The following is a 19125-nucleotide window of genomic DNA, read 5'->3' as shown; positions in this document are numbered from 1 at the left end:
CTGCAGAACCAAAACAGCAACAGTTAAGGAGAAGGCCAGGCTACTTATGCCTCAGGAAATTCGAAAGAAATATTGCGACGGTGTCAAAAACAGAAATAGGCAGAATGAGAAACGGAGACTGCTTCTGTCAACTTACCACGTTCTTTATGACCTCATCTTTGCCATCGTGTTTCTGTACTTTCAGTAAGTGGTAGCAGAAATCCAGCACGTCAAAACGACGCTGTTGTCCCAAAAGCACAATTATCATACAGCCAGCCCAGTGCAACCCATCTCCGAAACACTGCCTGTGAAGTGAGATGTGTAGAGTCAAAATGAAACACAGAACTTTGAAAACACTGAACTGTGTTAAGATTTCTAGCGTTAAGTGGCTTAGATGTTGTTCAGAGGGACATCTTATGAAGTTGTTATTATTACAGGTCTAAAATAAGCAGCAGCATGGAATTATTCATCCAAACACTTGCTACCTTGCAGTGCTACAATGCTAGAGTGTTAACTGGCTAGGAGAACTGCATACCATCCCATTTGCCTGAGTTTACCATCCTCATCTCCCCTTGATTCTGAAGAACAGGCCAGTGACTGGCAAGAATACAGCTGCTGAAAAACTAAAACAAAACTAACCCAAGTTGGATTTTTTAAAATAAAAGCACTGCCAATTTCCTGAGATTTCCATAGGCTTATATTAGGGTACTACTTTGGTGACTAATGTTCAGTTCAATTTATTTTGTTTAGTGAGCAGCCATAAAAATAACAACACCAAGAATACTGCTAATAATCATGGTTTACATTTCTACTCCCCAACCTTTATAGGATAAATCATTTCCCATTCCCCCTTTTAAAGTTTTATTAGGCAAATTTGTAAAGCCTTGGTAAGAAATTTGGTTCTAAAGGATATATACATCTCAGACAACAACAAAAAGCAGGTCTTTGCAAGAAATGCAATTGTTTCTAAGGTCATACTAAAAAGGGCATTCAAGGAGTACATGAGGCGACTATGTTGGGAGTGCTACAATGATCAAAAAGAATTGAAATCGCACACTTAATATTTCAGCTCTGTGCTCACATCACATTCCTTCCCTAGTAAAACTCGTAATACAGATTGGCTTTTTCCCTCTTTCCAATTGCCGTGTGATCAAAAATTCCAAACCGATCTCATCGTTTTCTTGGTGACATCCCACACCTAGCTACTGAAATAAGCAAGCGTTATATACGGGGGCCTTAAGCAAGCACTCAAGATACGTACTCAACGGTAAACTCATGAGTCCCCACAGGAATGCAGTACACAAACTGCATTGCGCTCCACAAGCGGTGGAATTCCACACATTCGTCCACATGCATCACACCGTTGCTGGGGAGAGGCCCACGCCAGATTGGGTCATCAAGGAAGGTTCGAATCCTGGTCAAGATGACTTCAAACATGGACAGCCCACAGCAGAGGCGCTCCTTGGTCAACAAGTCTCCTTCTCTTGCGATGGCAATTTGCTACAGTTGCAACCAAAGAGAATACCATGATAGTACGTAAAGAAGAAAATTACCTCCGGAGAATGACTGCAATGTCCCCGTAACCCTGTCTCCAGGCATTGAGCAACTGGCAATGCGCTTGGTGGCTCTATCCAGCAGCCCTAACTGCAAACCAAATGATGCCCAGGCATCTTTTCCCTTGTACTGTGGATTTATTTATTTTGGGGGGGGGGGGAGAATACAGCATTACTGCCCAAAGAATGAAAGCTGTACCTGAGGTGTTCCTAGTCTTTCAATCAGTGGAACGAGGTGGAGTGGAGCATATTTTGATTCTAGTCTCTTCATTTTAGCATCCAGTCTTTCACCCTCTGGAATGAGACAACATTATTTTGTTTTTTTAAAGGCAAGTAGTGCTTAAAAGAGAAACACCTTAGCATTGTTCCAATAATGGTTATGCATTCATTGTATTGCTTTTTAAAAATCCCATAATTTTCCGCATTACACACTCAAGGAGGATAGGAACCAAAACGGCCTACCGATAAGAGGACAATAAAATACAGTACAAAAAAAAAACATAAAACAAGAGTCATAAAGAACCTAGCACTTAAAGGAAAGATCTGAGGATCAAAATGGTTCCCTTTTGCTTGATTTATTCCTCTGCCATAGTTTCCTTTAATTGAAAAGAAATCAACAGCAGGACACTCGCAGTGGGAGCTGCTTACTTGACTCCTAAAATAAAGCTATTGTGTTCCAACATACTTTTCTTCCCACACACATTAAAATCCATTAAGATAAATCTTATCAAACACAAAATTCCAGACTCCAGGGAATGGAATTTTATGTATAGGGGAACTGATTTTCAAAGTTTTCAAAAGGCATTGGCTCACACATCATTTGTGACGAGGAAATGTTTTGCAGCAAGTGGGTGAACTGAACTGGCAGTGATGCTGGCCAATTCCTTGGCTGTCTATTGAGATGACAAGTTTGTCTGCTTTTAAGCAAGGCAAGGGGGAAACTGCTTGACTTCAGTTGGCAAACTAGTGAGAATGCTGTTGGTGGGTGAGGAGGCAGCAGGAAATATGTGCTGCTGGCAACAGGAAGTGGTGGAGAAACACTGCATTGCGCAGGAAACAAACCCTCCCAAGCAGCAAGTACTCCAAGTTACACAAGGGGCTAAGCAATACTTTTCGCAACGTGTTTTTCATCCCAATGCTTTCAGTGTAGGAAACGGCCTCCCTATTCCTCAGGCTTCATGGCTCAGCCTGCTTACTCTCCAAGCTTCACAGGTGGCCTACCCAATTTGTAACTTGCCAAACCACCAATGGCAGACATGTATCATGTTCCATTATTTCCCCCACCACCAGCTTTTGCAGTCCCAAGCAAGCAGCACCATCAGGAAGATTATGGAACCCTTGGTCAGCGCATTCAGGTTGACGGGTCACTATAAGGAGACATACCTTTGACATGAACTCTTGGCAAAATATTCTGGAATGGTGCAGCATGCAACAGATCACACACTTCCTCCAGTGACTGCAACAAAGCGGACAGAACTCATTGAAAACACAACACACCAGCAGCATTTGATGGCACCAGTCCGGCCAGCTAAACACTTTTCAGAAGCAGCGCATGTCGCCTTGGCCTCTTGCAAAATGCAATTGCAAGAGGTTGCCTTGGGCTGAAACAGATGCGACGTGGCAGATCTGGGATTGGATTTCTAGATTCTGCTTCGAACTCAAAAAGCAAGGGAGGAACAACACCTGGTGGGATGAAAATTTTACCCCACGCCATTTTCCAACTCTCAAGATATTAGTACTATGGCAGATTTACATTAGGCAGATAGTACAGAGGAAATGGGTTTAAAACAAAAACCCTCTTACACCAATTAAAGCTTGTGCATGGTGTGTGTGTGTGTGTGTGTGTGTGTGTGTTTTAATGCAAATTTGAATCTTGGATTTTCTACGTCACATTGGTTTCAGTCCTCAAGACTCTTAATAAAGCTACACCTTCCTGTTAAAACAGAGAGCCTATTCTACAGGCAGAATTAGAAAATTTATTAGCATTCTCTACCAAAAAGCCTAACACAATGTTCAAGTGGTAGACGGAGAGATGTGAACCAAGCAGTGACTCATGCTTTTATTTTTATCAGCATTATTTCCATAATCCATTATCTCCCAATGATAGTTTCCGCAAGAGCAGTAATTCAAAGACCTGGTCAAGTAAGCGCACTGACCATTCTGAAGCAATTTCCGTAACCTAGGTAATTCAGTGATGAAACTAGCTCAGAAAATTAGCACGCTTTGGCAATGCAAACTGCTTTGTTTTTCCTCCCCAAATGCACAAGGCAGCCAGGCAAATTGAAAGCCAAGTGTCATTTTACAAGGCAGCATCAGGGCTCATTTCTGGAATTTGCCTTCAGTTCCCACCCTCAGTGTAAGAGAACACACATACACCACACATCACAACTTAAATGGAACTGATTTGTACCCATCACCCCTTTCTTCTTATATTTCTATACCTTACACACACAAAAAACACACCACCCACATTAGTTCTAGGCCAAAACCAGGGTTGGTCACATTTGGCTAATCGGGCAAATATTTCCAAAAATATACGCTCAAGTGCCAAGTGTACAAAAAACCAAATTAGTCAACAGCTACTGTTAAACGCTGGCTTGCATCCAAAGAAGCGCCAACGAGAGGATTAATTGAACGAAAAAAATGTTCTTCCTGTTTCTCTTGGTCCCGTTATGACTATCTTCTCCACTGTCTCTGGGGGGAAATGTTTATGAGTCCCAAAGGCAGGTATATCTGTCTGGCACCTGCAACTCCATATAATCATTATCAATAAAGGAAATAGTCTTGCAAAGTTTTATGCAATGAGACTATGGCTTAACGGTCCCTTAAAAGTTGGCATCTGTCTGCCTCGAGAGACAATGGAGTGTGCTTCTGAGGGTGAAGTCAACATAAGCAGCACCAAAGTGACCTTCCTGGGGCGCAGGCCTGGGCAGTGTGGATGGAGGTCCTGGGCTGCCCAGACCACAAAAGCTTCCCTCTCAGCCTCGCTGATGTGGTCCAAAGGAAAGGAGAGCACAATGCGTTTGGCACCAGCTTGGCTGCCAGAGTTGCTGGGAGGAGGCGTACAAGGGGCCAACCAACCGTCTTAGGGACTCTACTTCAGATTTGTGTAGGGTTTGCTCCTTAGCCTTTTGTTCTACCGAAGTTATCCTGTAAGGCAGAGCTTTAGGATCAGAGTTTTCCTTCTCCTAGATGGGCTACCTTCCTAGGTTGATGCGCCTCATCTGCCCCTCACTTCCCTCTACAGCATGTGTAGAAACTGCCTTCTGGACTACTGGACCTGCTCAATCCAGCAGAGCCTGTCTTTGCATGCAGTCCCTAACCCCCACAAGTATTTGAGACCCATTGTTTACCCTCCCTTGGTTTAGCTCATCAATCACAGCTGTTTCCCAGGGCGGTTGCTGTTTCATGTTGAGCCACAGGTGAGACCTGAGTGCAGGGTGGGGACCAAAGGTGGGGAAACTACCTTGTTCTTAAGTAACATGTTATTTTCTCTATTCAAGCCAAGTTTCACAGCTTTTGGTGCCAGGGTTGAATTGTTAGGCTGAATGAAAAGAGACGGAGTTGCCAGCAGGCACTTTTTAAAAATAAATAAATATTTATTTATTTATTTTTTACAAAAAGCTGCAGTTACCTTTCCTAATCTGGACACCAGATGGCATCAGAAGAACACAACATTTCTTTACAAGTATAAAAATAAAGGAAGGAAATAAAAAGTCTACCATTTCTTTAATTCTGGATCTTAATTCGCATAATGAATTCTTTCCCCGACTCCACCTCAAAAAGTTATTTCCAAAGAAATAAATTTTTAAAGGACTGGAAAGTTGACTTGAAACTTAAGAGCTGAATTTGTGTCACCTGAAAACAAGTAAAATATTAGACAGTATTTGAAAGTGAATATAGATTCAAATCACCAGCTTACCAAGCTCTGTTCAATGAGGAGGCAGAAAAGGATAGCGTTTCCCACTTCCCGCAGATTCTGGAAACAGACAGTTTTCAGTTCTGCATACTCAACAATATCCTTCAGCTGGTGATGGAAGAATTCCAGAATACCTGAGACATAAAATGAGGAGAGACAGAGATTGTAGAAAGCGAGATAAATCAACACCGCAATGAATTTGTGCACCAGGAAGTAAAGGTAAAAATTCACAGAAAATTAGCATCTTCCAAGTATACATTTTGATCAACACTCTCATTAGGGCAATTTTCAACAGGGACAAAAATACTGTATTTGACAACTCCATAGGCCAGTGGTTCCGAATGTGTAGTCCGCAGACCCCAGAGGGGTCTGTGTAACCCACCCAGGGAGCCCATGCCACATACCCGTCAGGGATATTCCCGTCTTGGAGGACAGTGCTATCATGCATGGGTCACATGACTTTTGTAGGAGCATAGCTCGGATGATGCATGTCCTGGTTTTGCACTAGTACATGTTGGTGGGTATGGTGGAACCATTCAAAGGACAAAAACTACCAGAGAGAAATCAACGTTTTGAAAAACGGGGGCTCCACAGTGCTTGGCTAAATGGGAACCACTGCTATACGCTGTAAGGGGCTTCACTCAACAACAAAGGTCACCCAATTCTTATGGAATATTGGGTAGGTCATACACAGGAGCTCTGAAGGTAGAGGACACATAAAAGCTCTGTACACGTGTAGGATGTGTGCAAATAAGCATGTGTACAAACTTCTGTGGTAAGGAAACAAATCATGTCTAATAAGCAGATTTTATACCTTTACGTAAGTGTTGTTGTTTTTTTTTTTGTGTGTGTGTGTGTTTTTACGTAAGTGCTCACTGGAAGGACAGATCCTGAAGCTGAGGCTCCAATACTTTGGCTACCTCATGAGAAGAGAAGACTCCCTGGAAAAGACCCTGATGTTGGGAAAGATTGAGGGCACAAAGAGAAGGGGACGACAGAGGATGAGATGGCTGGACAGTGTTCTCGAAGCTACCAACATGACTCTGACCATGCGGGAGGCAGTGGAAGACAGGAGTGCCTGGGGTGCTATAGTCCATGGGGTCATGAAGAGTCGGACACGACTAAACGACTGAACAAGAAGAAGTGGTTTTTTGGTGATTTTTGAAGCTTGTGCGATCTTTACCTCCAATTTCATGGGCTTAGGATCATACATAATCAGTGTGTTAAAATATATGTGCTTGTGCAACATTTACAAAAAATATCCAAAACTTAGGGAACAATCTTGATAACCCTCTGTACACTCAGTAAGCATGCATTAGTTATAATAGGAATTACGCCTAAGAATACATTTATTTTTCCATATGAGAGTTTAGGAGCTGCCTGTTCTCCAAGATACTGGAGATAGCTAAAAATTGGGTGTGTACTCAACACTTAGATTGTATTCAGATGATCCTTCAAACCAGAAATGTCTACTTCTCCTTCCCATACAGGTAGAAGAGCACACAATCTCAAGGTTCTCATAGCTGCTCATTCATGATCTGCCAAACCATGACCTGAAGTTGGTTTAAGCTTCAGTTGTGGGTTAGCTGGTGACATTCACCTTCCTTTGAACTATAAGGCATGCATGAGCTGTAAGGTAGATGGGTTTGGCTAAAATAGTATTTGTCCGAGGATTAACATCTTAGAAAAATTAGGGTATGTATGAAAACACATCACAGGAGACAGCTGGATAAAAAACAACTATGATAACAAGGAGTCAATTCTGATACCCAGAAGGCTAATAATAATACTAATAATACTAATAAACAATTTTAGAAATTTGATGCCTCCTGATTCTGCTAGAGGGCGAAGTGAAGCTAGGCGAGAATTACTGTACTGGCCTGAATATAAGCCGCAATCAATGTTCTTTCTGCTGGGTGTGGGATAGGAGTACAGAGTTTTATTTCTATTTAACTGACTCCCCATAATACTTACAAAAACAAGTGTGACTTTTGTATAATAATTCCATTGCCTGATTGTAAGGCAGCCGACGAGTGAACCCCTCACACTTTTAAACAATAGCTAATGAGGCAGTAAATCAGCTCGAAAGGAGAACCACAGGGTTCAACAACTCAGAGCCTCTTTGACTTATGTTCAGTCTTGCTAACAGGAGTCAAGCACCTAACAAGAAGTTAAACCCAAGTCAAAAGGAGCTCTAATAAGGCTCAATAATACGGGGAGCTAGGAAGTAAGAGGGAGGAGGAGAAAACATACTCATAGCCAGGAACAAAGGGCAATGATTCAGTCATGCTGAAATTGCAGAGGTTAGGCTCAGAGAAGAGAATAAATCTCAAAATTGCAGTCAAACAATAATGGCTCATCAGTGATAATTCTTCTGAAGTGGCATCCCAGGAGCAGCTGTCCTTACCAGGGCCATTTGTATTAAAGAGCTAAAACACCTACTGAATACAACAAGCTTTGAATGACACATCAATGTTCCAGAAGTCAAAGATAAGCACATACGTTGTCGGCATCTGCAATGCCTTGTCTCCCACATCCACACAAGAAGACAAGAAATAAGCAAGAATGTTTGCAGGTGTTCTCCACACTTGGGAGCCTTGGGTGGGAACCAGCCTAAAGTATGTAGTGGACTGTGAAGGAGAGACCTGAGAGAGGGCTAGGCAGGTGAGGAAAGGGGCAGAGGAGATACAAAGAGAGCCAAAGGGAGGAGTGTTACGGGGGCGAGGGAGGGGAGAGCTTAACATTGCTCTAAGGCAGTGTTTCCCAACCTTGTGCCTCCAGCTGTTTTTGAACTACAACTCCCATCATCCCTGACTAGCAAGACCAGTGGCAAGGGATGATGGGAATTGTAGTCCAAAAACAGCTGGAAGCACAAGGTTGGGAAACACTGCTCTAAGGCAGCCTTTCTCAACCTGCGGGTCCCCAGATGTTATTGAACTACAACTCCCATCACTCCTAGCTAGCAAGGCCAGAGCTCAGGGATGATGGGAGTCGTAGTCCAACAACATCTGGAGACCCACAGGTTGAGAACCGCTGCTCTAAGGGGACAAGTGGGCTTGTGGAGTTGGCCAGAATAATAGTGCATGCAGGGAGCACATGGGAGTGGCAGCTGCGGCTGAAAGCCAGAGTGTTATAAAGGTGCAGGAAGGCCACAAAATACTGACTGCTGGGTGAAGCAGGGAAAGGCTTTGTTGGAAACCAGGAGCCTAATATTTCCCTGCAAGTATCGCATTTATTGCAGCGTTGATGATATCTCAGTGTTATGGGGCACCCTGTCCCTATGGAGGTACAGGGCTTGGAGCAAATCACATTGTGTAACCTTAATCTCTCTGCTTCCTCTGCTATCATTGGCAAAGGTGGTGTAATTGAGCCCTCCTCCCCACATCTTTACTTTTTGGTGTTATCCAACTAAATAGTTCTATTGACATAAGGGCTTTTAGCTGTGCAGTGGAAGAGAATAGAGGGTGGGAAGGTTCTACTGCACAGTAACAACAACAACAAAACCTTGCTCTGGCAGAACTGTCTAGTTGGATACTGCCCATTGTTTTGCTGGCGCTTTAGCAGCAGTGAACCCTCCCCCCCACCTGTGGCTTACACTTTTTATTTTTCTGATGTTTAAAGGCAGCATTGTCAGTAAGTTCCTTCCGCCTCCTTCCATGCTATAGGAAGGGAGGAGTTGGGAAGCACTGCTAGATGGATGGCAGTCGGGCATTGACTGTAACCACTGGCACAAGGTGAGGGGTCCAGGGTTGTATCCCCTATTTGCCACCACCCCAGAGATGGCCCTGCTCTCATACCCACAGAATGTATTTTGAGAAAATATGGAAACGCACTGCACGACAATGTGAGAACAAAATTGTTCAGTACTGTTTGCCTCTCTAAACTGTTTGTTAAATAATGTTCTAAAGCCAAGGAACAAAACTGGCTCTTAACATTGGAATGACATGATCTAAAAGGTAACTTACCCGGGGAGCCGTACTCATGTCTGGGTAACCTACAGATTTTCGGCATCACTTCCATTAACGTCTTCACATATTGCAGAATGGTGCCTTGGAGCTGCAAGAACACAGGGGATTAGTATTGCTGAAGAAAAACAGAAGTCAGGCTGTGACACACAATAAGCACAAGCTGGCGTATTACTACTCCAAATAGTAAATGCAGCCCCTTTTCTCCTCTGCCTCACCCCCGGCCCCATACCACCTGCTGCCTGCCTGCTCACTCCTATAGTTAAAGGAGAAGGAGGGGGCAGGTCCTTCAAACAGCGCTTTTGTACAGGGCTTACAGAAGGCTCAAAGGGGAGTGCGGAGGCCGTCCTAAAGTTCTTTGTATGCAGCAGAAGGGCCTTGAAGCTACAGCATGTTCCCAAACATCTGACAACCACCTAGCTGTTGAGCACTTGGAAAACCAGTATGAGGGATTTTGAAAGGTGGGTGGCAATGTCCACCTGTCAGTTACGTGACATCATAACTGCATAACATGCTTGAAAGGTAGGCAACCCCACTCAACAGTTTAATTTGGCCCACAAAGTGAATGCTGGTAAGAATTTGGCCTAAGGAGCCGAAAACGTTCCCCAACTCTGAAATACATACTCAATTTTTGAAAAGCCCATTTAGAGGCTCTCCTATGGTTTGGGGATCACCAGGAAAGACCTCGAACGTGGTGTTTATGGCATGTGTGGGTGGGTAGGTGGGGAGAATAAGCCAAAACAGGCAAAAGCAGTTTTGCTCAAGCTACTTCTTGCACGGTGCCTCGCCCTAACTTTTGCCAAGTCTACCCTCTCACTACCAGGAGAGGCATCTTGGATTGTGTGCATTGGGGCTGCAGTGGGAGAGGAGGAGTGGGGAAGCTCCCATGCACAAGCAGACCCAATGTTCCCCTGTAAAGGCAAAACCCAGAAATAACCAGTAGTTTTATATTAGCCTGGAGCCATTCTAGACAAACAGTACAAGGGTGTGCGGGTGTTTCTTGGTTTCACCGAGACCAATTTTTAATCTCGTCTGCTTATGAAATGTGATTCATACCCAAGAGCTTTAATTTTGCAGCGAAGGGTCTTCCTAGTACGCCAACCACTTGTTTTGCCTTCAGGTCGGAAGACTAACTAAAGTCAATCTGATATGCACTAATGGATAGGTTCTCCTGTTTTGCCCACTATATAATTAACTGTTGGGAACAATGGTAACGAAGGCTTGAAAGGAGAAAGAGAGAAAGTCTCCTAGCTGTTGCTTTAACCAGCAAGGCGGGGGGGGGGGGAGTAATCAGCAACTGAGAGATGTGCAAACTGAGGCATTTTTAATTTAATGCCGCTGGTTATAATTTGCTGCTTTGTACTTCCCTTATGCACGGCTACCTAAAGATGTTCATTGTAAAACAAACAGAGGTTCTGAAAATGTTCTGGCTCTAACACAAGACTTAGGATAGGCCTGGGGACACTTCTCTTAAGCTGAAGTCTGCATTCCCTCAAGGGAAAGTAGCTGAGGCTGCATACCAGTGGTAGATGGAAGGCAGAAATGGGCAAGGAAGGACATCCCCCTCACATACATTCCTACACTACCATCCCCAATCCACATATAGTCATTTAAGCTTCTCCATGCCTTCTCTCTCTCCCGTAGGCTTAGGGAAAAAAGGACCCAATGGTGGTGAATGCGATTTTTTTTTTTTTTTTTTTGTAACGCAAACTGCCACATGGGGGTATGAATGAATATGCAGCATTTTAAGCCTAATTTAAGGTAAGTCTAGAAGGGACGCGGGTGGCGCTGTGGGTAAAAGCCTCAGCGCCTAGGACTTGCCGATCGAAAGGTTGGCGGTTCGAATCCCCGCGGTGGGGTGCACTCCCATCGCTCGGTCCCAGCGCCTGCCAACCTAGCAGTTTGAAAGCACCCTCGCGTGCAAGTAGATAAATAGGGACCGCTTACTAGCGGGAAGGTAAACGGCGTTCCGTGTGCTGCGCTGGCTCGCCAGATGCAGCTTGTCACGCTGGCCACGTGACCCAGAAGTGTCTGCGGACGGCGCTGGCTCCCGGCCTCTAGAGTGAGATGAGTGCACAACCCTAGAGTCTGTCAAGACTGGCCCGTACGGGCAGGGGTACCTTTACCTTTACCTTTAAGATAAGTCTGGGCCTGATTCAAAATACAGTTATACCTCATGTTACGTTTGCTTCATGATACGTTTTTTCAGGTTGCGTCCTGCGGCGACCCAGAAGTACCCGAAAGGGTTACTTATGGGTTTCACTGCTCGCGCATGTGAAGAAGCGCCAAATTGCCCTTCGTGCATGCGCACAAGTGCCAAATCACACCGTGCACCTGCGCAGATACTGTGCTACAGGTTGCGGGCTTTTCATGTTGCGAACAGGCCTCTGGAACGGATCCCGTTCACAACCAGAGGTACCACTGTACTTTGTCTTTGTAGACAGAACTGTGCAAGCCAAGGAGTTTTACATAGCAAGATTTTAATGTCTGTTCATTTCCTAATCATTTTAAGTACTAGAGAGTCTCTCTCAAACAGACACGCTCCATTTCTTTTTCTCTCTCCTCAAAAACAAGAATTTGTTTCATGCAAGGCACTCACAAGGTTCATTTAAATTTTAAAATGTGTGATGATGCTTTCAAGTATCAGACACATCAGGCGTGTCTCTTCACACACAAGGCTCCCCCCCCCCCCCAGTTATTTGCTGTTCTCAAACTATTCTCCTTTGTACCTCAAGAAGCACGTATGGTTATCTTGTGCTTACCCAGTCAGGTAAATGTCTGCTGGATGCTCAGTGAACTAAACAAGAAGAATCAATTCCCCTTCCCTTAAAAATCAATACTGAAATGAAGAACAGCGTGTGGGACAACGTACCAGGCTCTTGACGACTTTCAGTAACTCTTCCATTACCACAGCAATGCCTTGGTATCCCAGGAGTCTGCAGATGACTTTGAAATGGGGAGGGCCAACAAAATTCCTGTAATTGCTATAAATACTGGAGTAGGCCAGATTCAAAGCCTAAAGAGGAAGAAAAACACACACAATTGTAGTTGGCTGACCTTTCTCCCTGTTAAGAGATCCTTCCATGGGAAACAACATTATTTTTCTGATCAAACGTTTTCATTCAAAACTGAAGAAAAAGTATCAACTTTTCATTCTACTCTAACCTATTAAAAAGGTAACACACAATTCTTGCAAACAAACAAACAAACAAACAAACAAACAAACAAACAAACCAGAATATGATGAAGTTATTTTAAAGCATTTAACTGACATAAAAAAACAATTATGACAGAAGAATTTTCGAACATATTCTTAAACTCAAAGTCAAAACCTTGCACTGACCTCCCCTCTGTTAACTGGAAAAAATATCACATTGTTTTGAAATTACCAAACTGCAGTAGTTAAGCAACCCTAGGACAATTTAAATTTGCTAATATGAACTGGAAGAAAATACACCTGTAGCTAAAGGAAATCTTAGTAAAGTTTAGTGAAAAGTGTTATGACCTGTTCCAGGCTTAATGTTAGGTGTTTTGGGTAGGTGTTTTGATTTACTTGAAATATAGAATTAAGCAGAGAATCCTGGAAATTGAGGCCTAAGAGAAGAGAGCTATAGGTCACTGCTTGGGAACCACATGTATGCTGGCTTGGTGGGATATGTATGGAAGAAACTAAAATATAAAAAGGATACCTATATCCTCCCAAAGTGCACCTGTAACCCTGTGCTGTGTAAAACAATTACGTTAGAAGCAATTCATACTTAATTGGGAGCTACAGCTGCTACTGAATGGTATATTATCGAAATCTATGCAGAATTTTTTTTCCGGGTAAAATTAAATCCTGTTGACGGATAATATTTTATTGAAATATCAAGCTACAAATGAATGCTTGCTGGAATATAGCACATTCCTGAGTGCTGCAGTATATATCTACACACAGAAAGATAGTTTATGAAGGGATCTTACAAAGCTACATTGCTTCTACATCTAATTACAAGATTAGGTCTTCTAATTACATTTGGGATATGCACTTGGCTCTAAAACATAATTTCCCCCCTTCTTTCCGCATTTCCAGCCTTGGTGTTGGAGGATGGAAAAAATAATGCAGCAACTCTGGTTTTTAAATGAGATTCCTATTTTTTTATTTGCGTTGAAGGCTTTGATCCCCCCCCCCAAATAGCTGCAAATATGATTCTGAAAAAATAGCTGGAAGTGGATGCACAGCTACATGGATTAAATTCCATTCCCCCCCCCTTTTACATACTGTATATATGTTTGTACATGTGCATATGTGTGTGTGTTTTTACAGAAACACGCACATACAAACACACATGATCTATAGTACAACAGAAAAGCTCTAGAAGGAAGTAGTGGCACGACAACTACTAAAGAGAGAAATGTTGCCAACAAGCAGTCAGCACTGAATATTTCAGAAATAATACATAAAGATTTAAAACTGTTTATACGAGAAATGTTATGTTATACAAGAAATGCTATGTACACGTAACAGATCTAATGCGTAATGTTGATGTGTATATGTTAGCCAAACCTGAGAGAAACTGCTTTTAAGGGGGAAACCCATATAATCTAGAGATAGAGAAGACAAATTAATAGCAGCGATTTGACAGAAGCTGCTTCAAGGTAACCAAGTCAAAATTCTCTTCCTAAAGCTACGCCCCCTCCTCCCCAAGCCCAGGAGTTTAAGTAGTGATGTCACCGAAGAACAGAGCATTATTCACTTGCATCAGCAGCAACGCAAGCCCAGGCAACACAAAAGAAGAACCTAACTGGAGCACTCCAGCCGCCCAATTTCTAACAGGGAGCATAAGCAAGAGAAAGTGAAGACTTGCTTTTCTCCTCGGAAAACCTAGGCAACAGAACACTTAAGACAAGATGCCCTTGCGTATGAAGGTTGGCAGAAAGGTGACGAAGGAGGTCTCATTGCTCGCATCCCTGTCGAAGTGTCACGTAACGAGAACTTAGTCCATGTAGCCTGCTGGGGGGAAACTGGCAACCACGGACCATGAAGAAAGCTATTTGCTCCAAGGAGGATACTGAGAACCCAGCGGAGGTTTCCCCTCAAGTATTTGATGAAAGCCTCAGGATTTTTACACTGATGGTAAGTATGGACTCTTAAAACTGGATAAAAATAACACAGGGCACTCTTCCTCAGCAAGTCAGTAAAGAAAACCTTTAACTTATATGTATGTTAATATGCAAGAGGGATGGAGTGAATTTGTGTGTTATATATATATAAATATGAGATAGAGGGAGTGAGAGACTGTTTTGTTTGAAGACTACACAGATAAGAGGTAGAAGCCTCAAATCACACACTTACTCTAACCTATTAAAGGGCACAGCTCAACTATGCAATATTAAACAGAAGAATAAATGAACACTTACACCTTTAAAATAATGTTGTATCTGGTAAAAATAATAAAATAAAGAATCATTTCTATATTGTGATGCACCTCTCCTATAATAATTTATGTCTGTTCAATATAGTGGTGCATCTCAGCAGGTTTGCTATTACCGTTAAGTTCATGAAAATAAGAGAAAATGAGCTTGTAGTTTTCAGGGTTTGGTTTGACTTTATTGAAAAGCAAATATTTAAAAAAAAATTTAAAAAAATAAAATGTTCTACTTTTGTTCATCTCAGCTTGAAGCAAAACAAAAACACAATTATATTTCTCCTAAGAACCTAAAACTTACAAACTCTGAAGGAGAGTTTTTGAGAAATCAGTTCTCAGGAGACTTAGGTGTTTTTCTTTAAAAGGGGAGGTTGTTTTAATATAATTAAAATTTGATTTTGCTATGGTCTAGTACTGAACCTAAATAAAGTATGTTTCCCACTTAACTCTACAACATCAACAAATGTGACAATCCTTCAATACTATCTAGCAATTAGTGATGCAACCCAAACTTATTGGTGAGGTCTTTTATACACAAACTGGAAAGAAAAACAGTTCCCAAATGATTGTCTTAAATGTCAACTATAGGCAATAATATTTTTAACCAATTTCAAGGGGGGGGGACCCTCATGTATTAGGTTAAATGTATAATTCAATATGTTGATGCAAAACCGATTCCTTTCTGTGACTATGAGTAATTCTGCATGAAATACTTGAGTTATTACTTGAATATTATTAGTCATGAACAATACCTTGTCACATTTACTTAAAAGATGACTAATAAGCAATGCTTAAATACAGAGTCAAGTTGCACAATACTTTCACATGCATGGGCATAGTTGGAGAAAAGTGTGCAGGGAAAGTAATAATAATAATAATAATAACAATAATTTATTTATACCCTGCCCATCTGGCTGAGTTTCCCCAGCCACTTTGAGCAGCTCCCAATTGAGTGTTAAAAACAATACAGCATTAAAAGGCAGTGTAAACCACCTGAAAGAAGTTACTGTTTGTTCTCACAACTGTAGCAAATTCTGAATGCCAAACAAGGCTTAGCCCTTTCTCTGAAAGCTAAATCCTTTATATCTGAAGTGCAATTCACATATTTCAAGTCAACCTGGAATGGTTATAGCAACTTTAAAGGGTGTGTGAATGGCAGAGTGGTATTTTAGCAAGTGGCAGAGTGGTATTTTAGCAAATTCTACACTATCACCTTATACAGAGGGTAACTAATAAAGAAGTCAATGTGACACTAAATTTTAAAGCCATAAGTAATGTGGGACAGCAAGCTTTTCTCTTTGAACACGGGATCTGTTCCCTGACAAAATTGGATTCGATGGTATTTTGTATCAATCAAAAGCTTCATTTTGCATCATAGGTTTTTCACTGCCTTGGCTTGGAAGCGCAAGGGGCAAGAATGGAAAATAAAGCACAACAATGGCTAATTTGATTAAATGCCCAATGAAACATCATTTAAATATAGGTACAGTGGTACCTCAGGTTACAAACACCTCGGGTTACAAACACTTCAGGTTACAGACTCCACTAACCCGAAGTAGTACTTTGGGTTAAGAACTTTACCTCAAGATGAGAAGAGAAATTGCGCACTGGTGGCGCAGCAGCAGCGGGAGGCCCCATTAGATAAAGTGGTACCTCAAGTTAAGAATGGTTTCGGGTTAAGAACGGACCTCAAGAACGAATTAAGTTCATAATCAGAGGTACCACTGTACTAAGATTCCATGACTTTGAAATAATTCCACTTAAGAAACTTGATTTCCAACTAAATAGGAAATGCACTTCAAATTATATCTTACTGAGCATTGAGTTATTTGAAACAAGGATCTAAAAAGCCTGGTTTTATCCAGTTCTGTGGCTCAATTTTTTTAAAAAAAATCTTGACTAGTGCATGGATGGAAGGCCACTAGGAGCTTCATGTAAGCCTCTCTGAGTTTCTGTTTTGTTTTTTAAAGGAAGAGTGGTGTAGTAAGTAAATGCCTGAACGACACATGCTTGTCTCATTTGAATACATTTTATTATAAATTAAATTCAGCTTACTGTCTGAAAATGCTTTCAGGAATACAAATAATGTTTTCAAATAATTATTCCCCAACCCACCCTTAAATTCCAGAAGTGCAGTTCTCATTTTCCTCTCAACTCTGCTTATTGAAACTTTTTGGTCTCCTGAATCTTAAGGATTATCGCTCTTTGTGGAAGTGAAATATTGAGAAGACGGTATCACAATGGGGATAACAGTACAAAACATAACAGGAAGCACAGCCCTAGTAATCTGGCCCAAAATGGCGACCTGCACCGACAGCTTTTACAGCATCATGTACAATCCAAACTGGGACAAAATGCTGTCAGGATACACCAGGAAAAATTTCCAGAAAGAGGAGAGAGTCCCAGCTAGCCGTTCTTCATTTGTCATCGAGAATCTGATCCCATTAACAACTTACATTCTGTGTGTGACGTGCCAGTCGGCAAACCCATCCAGTGACCAGTGCAGAATTTTTAACACCCCTGAACAAGACCCGGCATCCACAAGCAACAAAAAGAAAGACCTTGCCGTGGGCATATGGCTAACCAGCACGGTCTTGCTTCTCATCATTGTTGGCATCTTTGTCTATGGTTGCTTGCGTCTATGGTGCCGCAGAAGAAGAGAGAGCTCAGACAGACAAAGCATTGGACCAGAAGATAAGGGAGAGGCATGGGCAAAAAATGAATCGTGTGGTTCAGAGGAATTCAACAAGCAGACCCAGCATGCCCAACGAGTTGAAATTAGAAATACAGATGGTGTCCAACTAGCCACCATAATTACAAATCCGTCAACATCTGAGAAGCCCACCATGCTGAGCTCCAAAAGTCAGGATTTTGTGCCTATGTCTGTCTGTCAATCTGCCATAAATTAGATATCCTTAACTGGGACAAGTGTTTTGCTGTGTGTAACAATATGTATGTTGAAATCTATTTGCGAATTGTTCCTTGAAAGCCCTGTTGAACACAATCACACCCCTAAATCACAATCTCCTGCAGCATACAAAGCTAAATCATCTCATCATTATTTCTTTACAGAGAAAACTACACATAGGAGGGAGATATAGAATAGCCTCCTTGATTTTTCTAGGAAAGCATGGCAAGGGGCAGGAAAAAACGAATCAACAGCTGGGATTCAAGGAGCTATTTCGGGCATGCCACAAGAGTACTCAATGTTTTGTCATTTATTTCTTTGAACTGTAGAAACCCTCCCTGATTTCAAATAGGGTTTGTCGTTTGCCATGACACTTGAATCCAAAAATCCCCTACGAGCGTAGAATTGGTTTTGTGTGACTTAGCCAACATGTGTCAATTGGAACAGCTATAAAATGGTATCCACATAGGTTATAACAATTCAATCATCTCCAACTATTGCATACACAATTGATAAAAAAGGCAATGGGATCTTAGTGGTGAGTGTGTCAAGAGATTATCCTGCTTTCAAATAGTCCCTGAATTCTACCCTGAAGTCTTTTCATGCAGAGTTTCTTCCTCTTAACACCTTAGCTCAGATATGGGGAACCTGGATGCTGTTGGGCTCTGTCTCCTATGGGTCCCAGCAAGCATGTCCAGTGATCAAGGATGTTCAAAGAACAACTGGAGGGCCAGAGGTTCCCCATCCCTGCTTTTGCTAGGAGTGGTACCATTTTTGAAAGTTATCGTCATATACCAGTTATATTTGTGATGTGACATTTGGAATGTATTATGTGTCAATGGTCCAGGCTAAACATGCCTTTGTGCAACTATAAAGAAAAGTGTACAGATGTTTCATTGATCACTGTAGTACTTTATAGATGCTTCTCTTAGCATTTAACTATCTAGCTGTCTCTTCTGGACTGCTTTGCTAATGTACTAACCTAAGCCTCGCAACATGTAAATATTTCTGTTTTCATTTACACAGCAATGTGTAAATAATCTGTGACATATTCCAGTTTTTAATACCATAAAGGAAACTGGCATGTGGATTATCTAACAGGTTGTACAACTAAGATAGACAAATTAAAAAAAACCTCAGGTGCCACACAATGTAGATGTTTGCCAAATAAATACAGAACGAGTCTTTCTTAGGAGACTACTTATTCACCTAACACTTAATAAGGGTTTATTTTCATTGGTTATTTTCAAAGGTTTGATTCCGCCCTTTAAAATTAAAGATGTTGCATTGGCCATTTACAAAGGATGCCACTGCTCTTTTACTGTTTCAGTGATACTGAATACCATTTTTTTCAGTCATTTGTGATTAGTTATATTTCACAATACTCGTAGAC

At 41.8% G+C, this 19125-nt stretch overlaps 2 protein-coding genes across 3 annotated transcripts in view; one reads left to right on the top strand and one right to left on the bottom strand.

Moving 5' to 3' along the window:
- The window catches only part of CYFIP1 (cytoplasmic FMR1 interacting protein 1), a 59367-nt gene that overhangs the window by 1115 nt on the left and 39127 nt on the right, over positions 1-19125 (bottom strand). The window contains 8 exon segments of the mRNA XM_081859019.1: positions 137-284; positions 1241-1479; positions 1732-1826; positions 2916-2988; positions 5455-5585; positions 9417-9507; positions 12289-12432; positions 12436-12520. Of these exon segments, the coding sequence (XP_081715145.1) occupies positions 137-284; positions 1241-1479; positions 1732-1826; positions 2916-2988; positions 5455-5585; positions 9417-9507; positions 12289-12432; positions 12436-12520 (1006 nt within the window).
- On the top strand, positions 13937-17788 carry FNDC9 (fibronectin type III domain containing 9). 2 transcript variants are annotated; one of them, XM_081859017.1, is made up of 2 exons: positions 13937-14532; positions 17018-17788. In XM_081859017.1, exon 2 carries the CDS (start codon positions 17065-17067, stop codon positions 17731-17733), a length of 669 nt encoding a protein of 222 aa, XP_081715143.1. In that variant the 5' UTR covers positions 13937-14532; positions 17018-17064; the 3' UTR covers positions 17734-17788. The 2 variants fall into 2 exon arrangements, with proteins under 2 accessions (XP_081715143.1, XP_081715142.1); XM_081859016.1 differs by having other exon boundaries at positions 16953-17788.

This window comes from Podarcis erhardii (genome assembly GCF_964252035.2).
Source record: "Podarcis erhardii genome assembly, chromosome: 4".
Taxonomy (NCBI): domain Eukaryota; kingdom Metazoa; phylum Chordata; class Lepidosauria; order Squamata; family Lacertidae; genus Podarcis; species Podarcis erhardii.
This window is presented reverse-complemented; position numbering and strand designations above follow the sequence as displayed.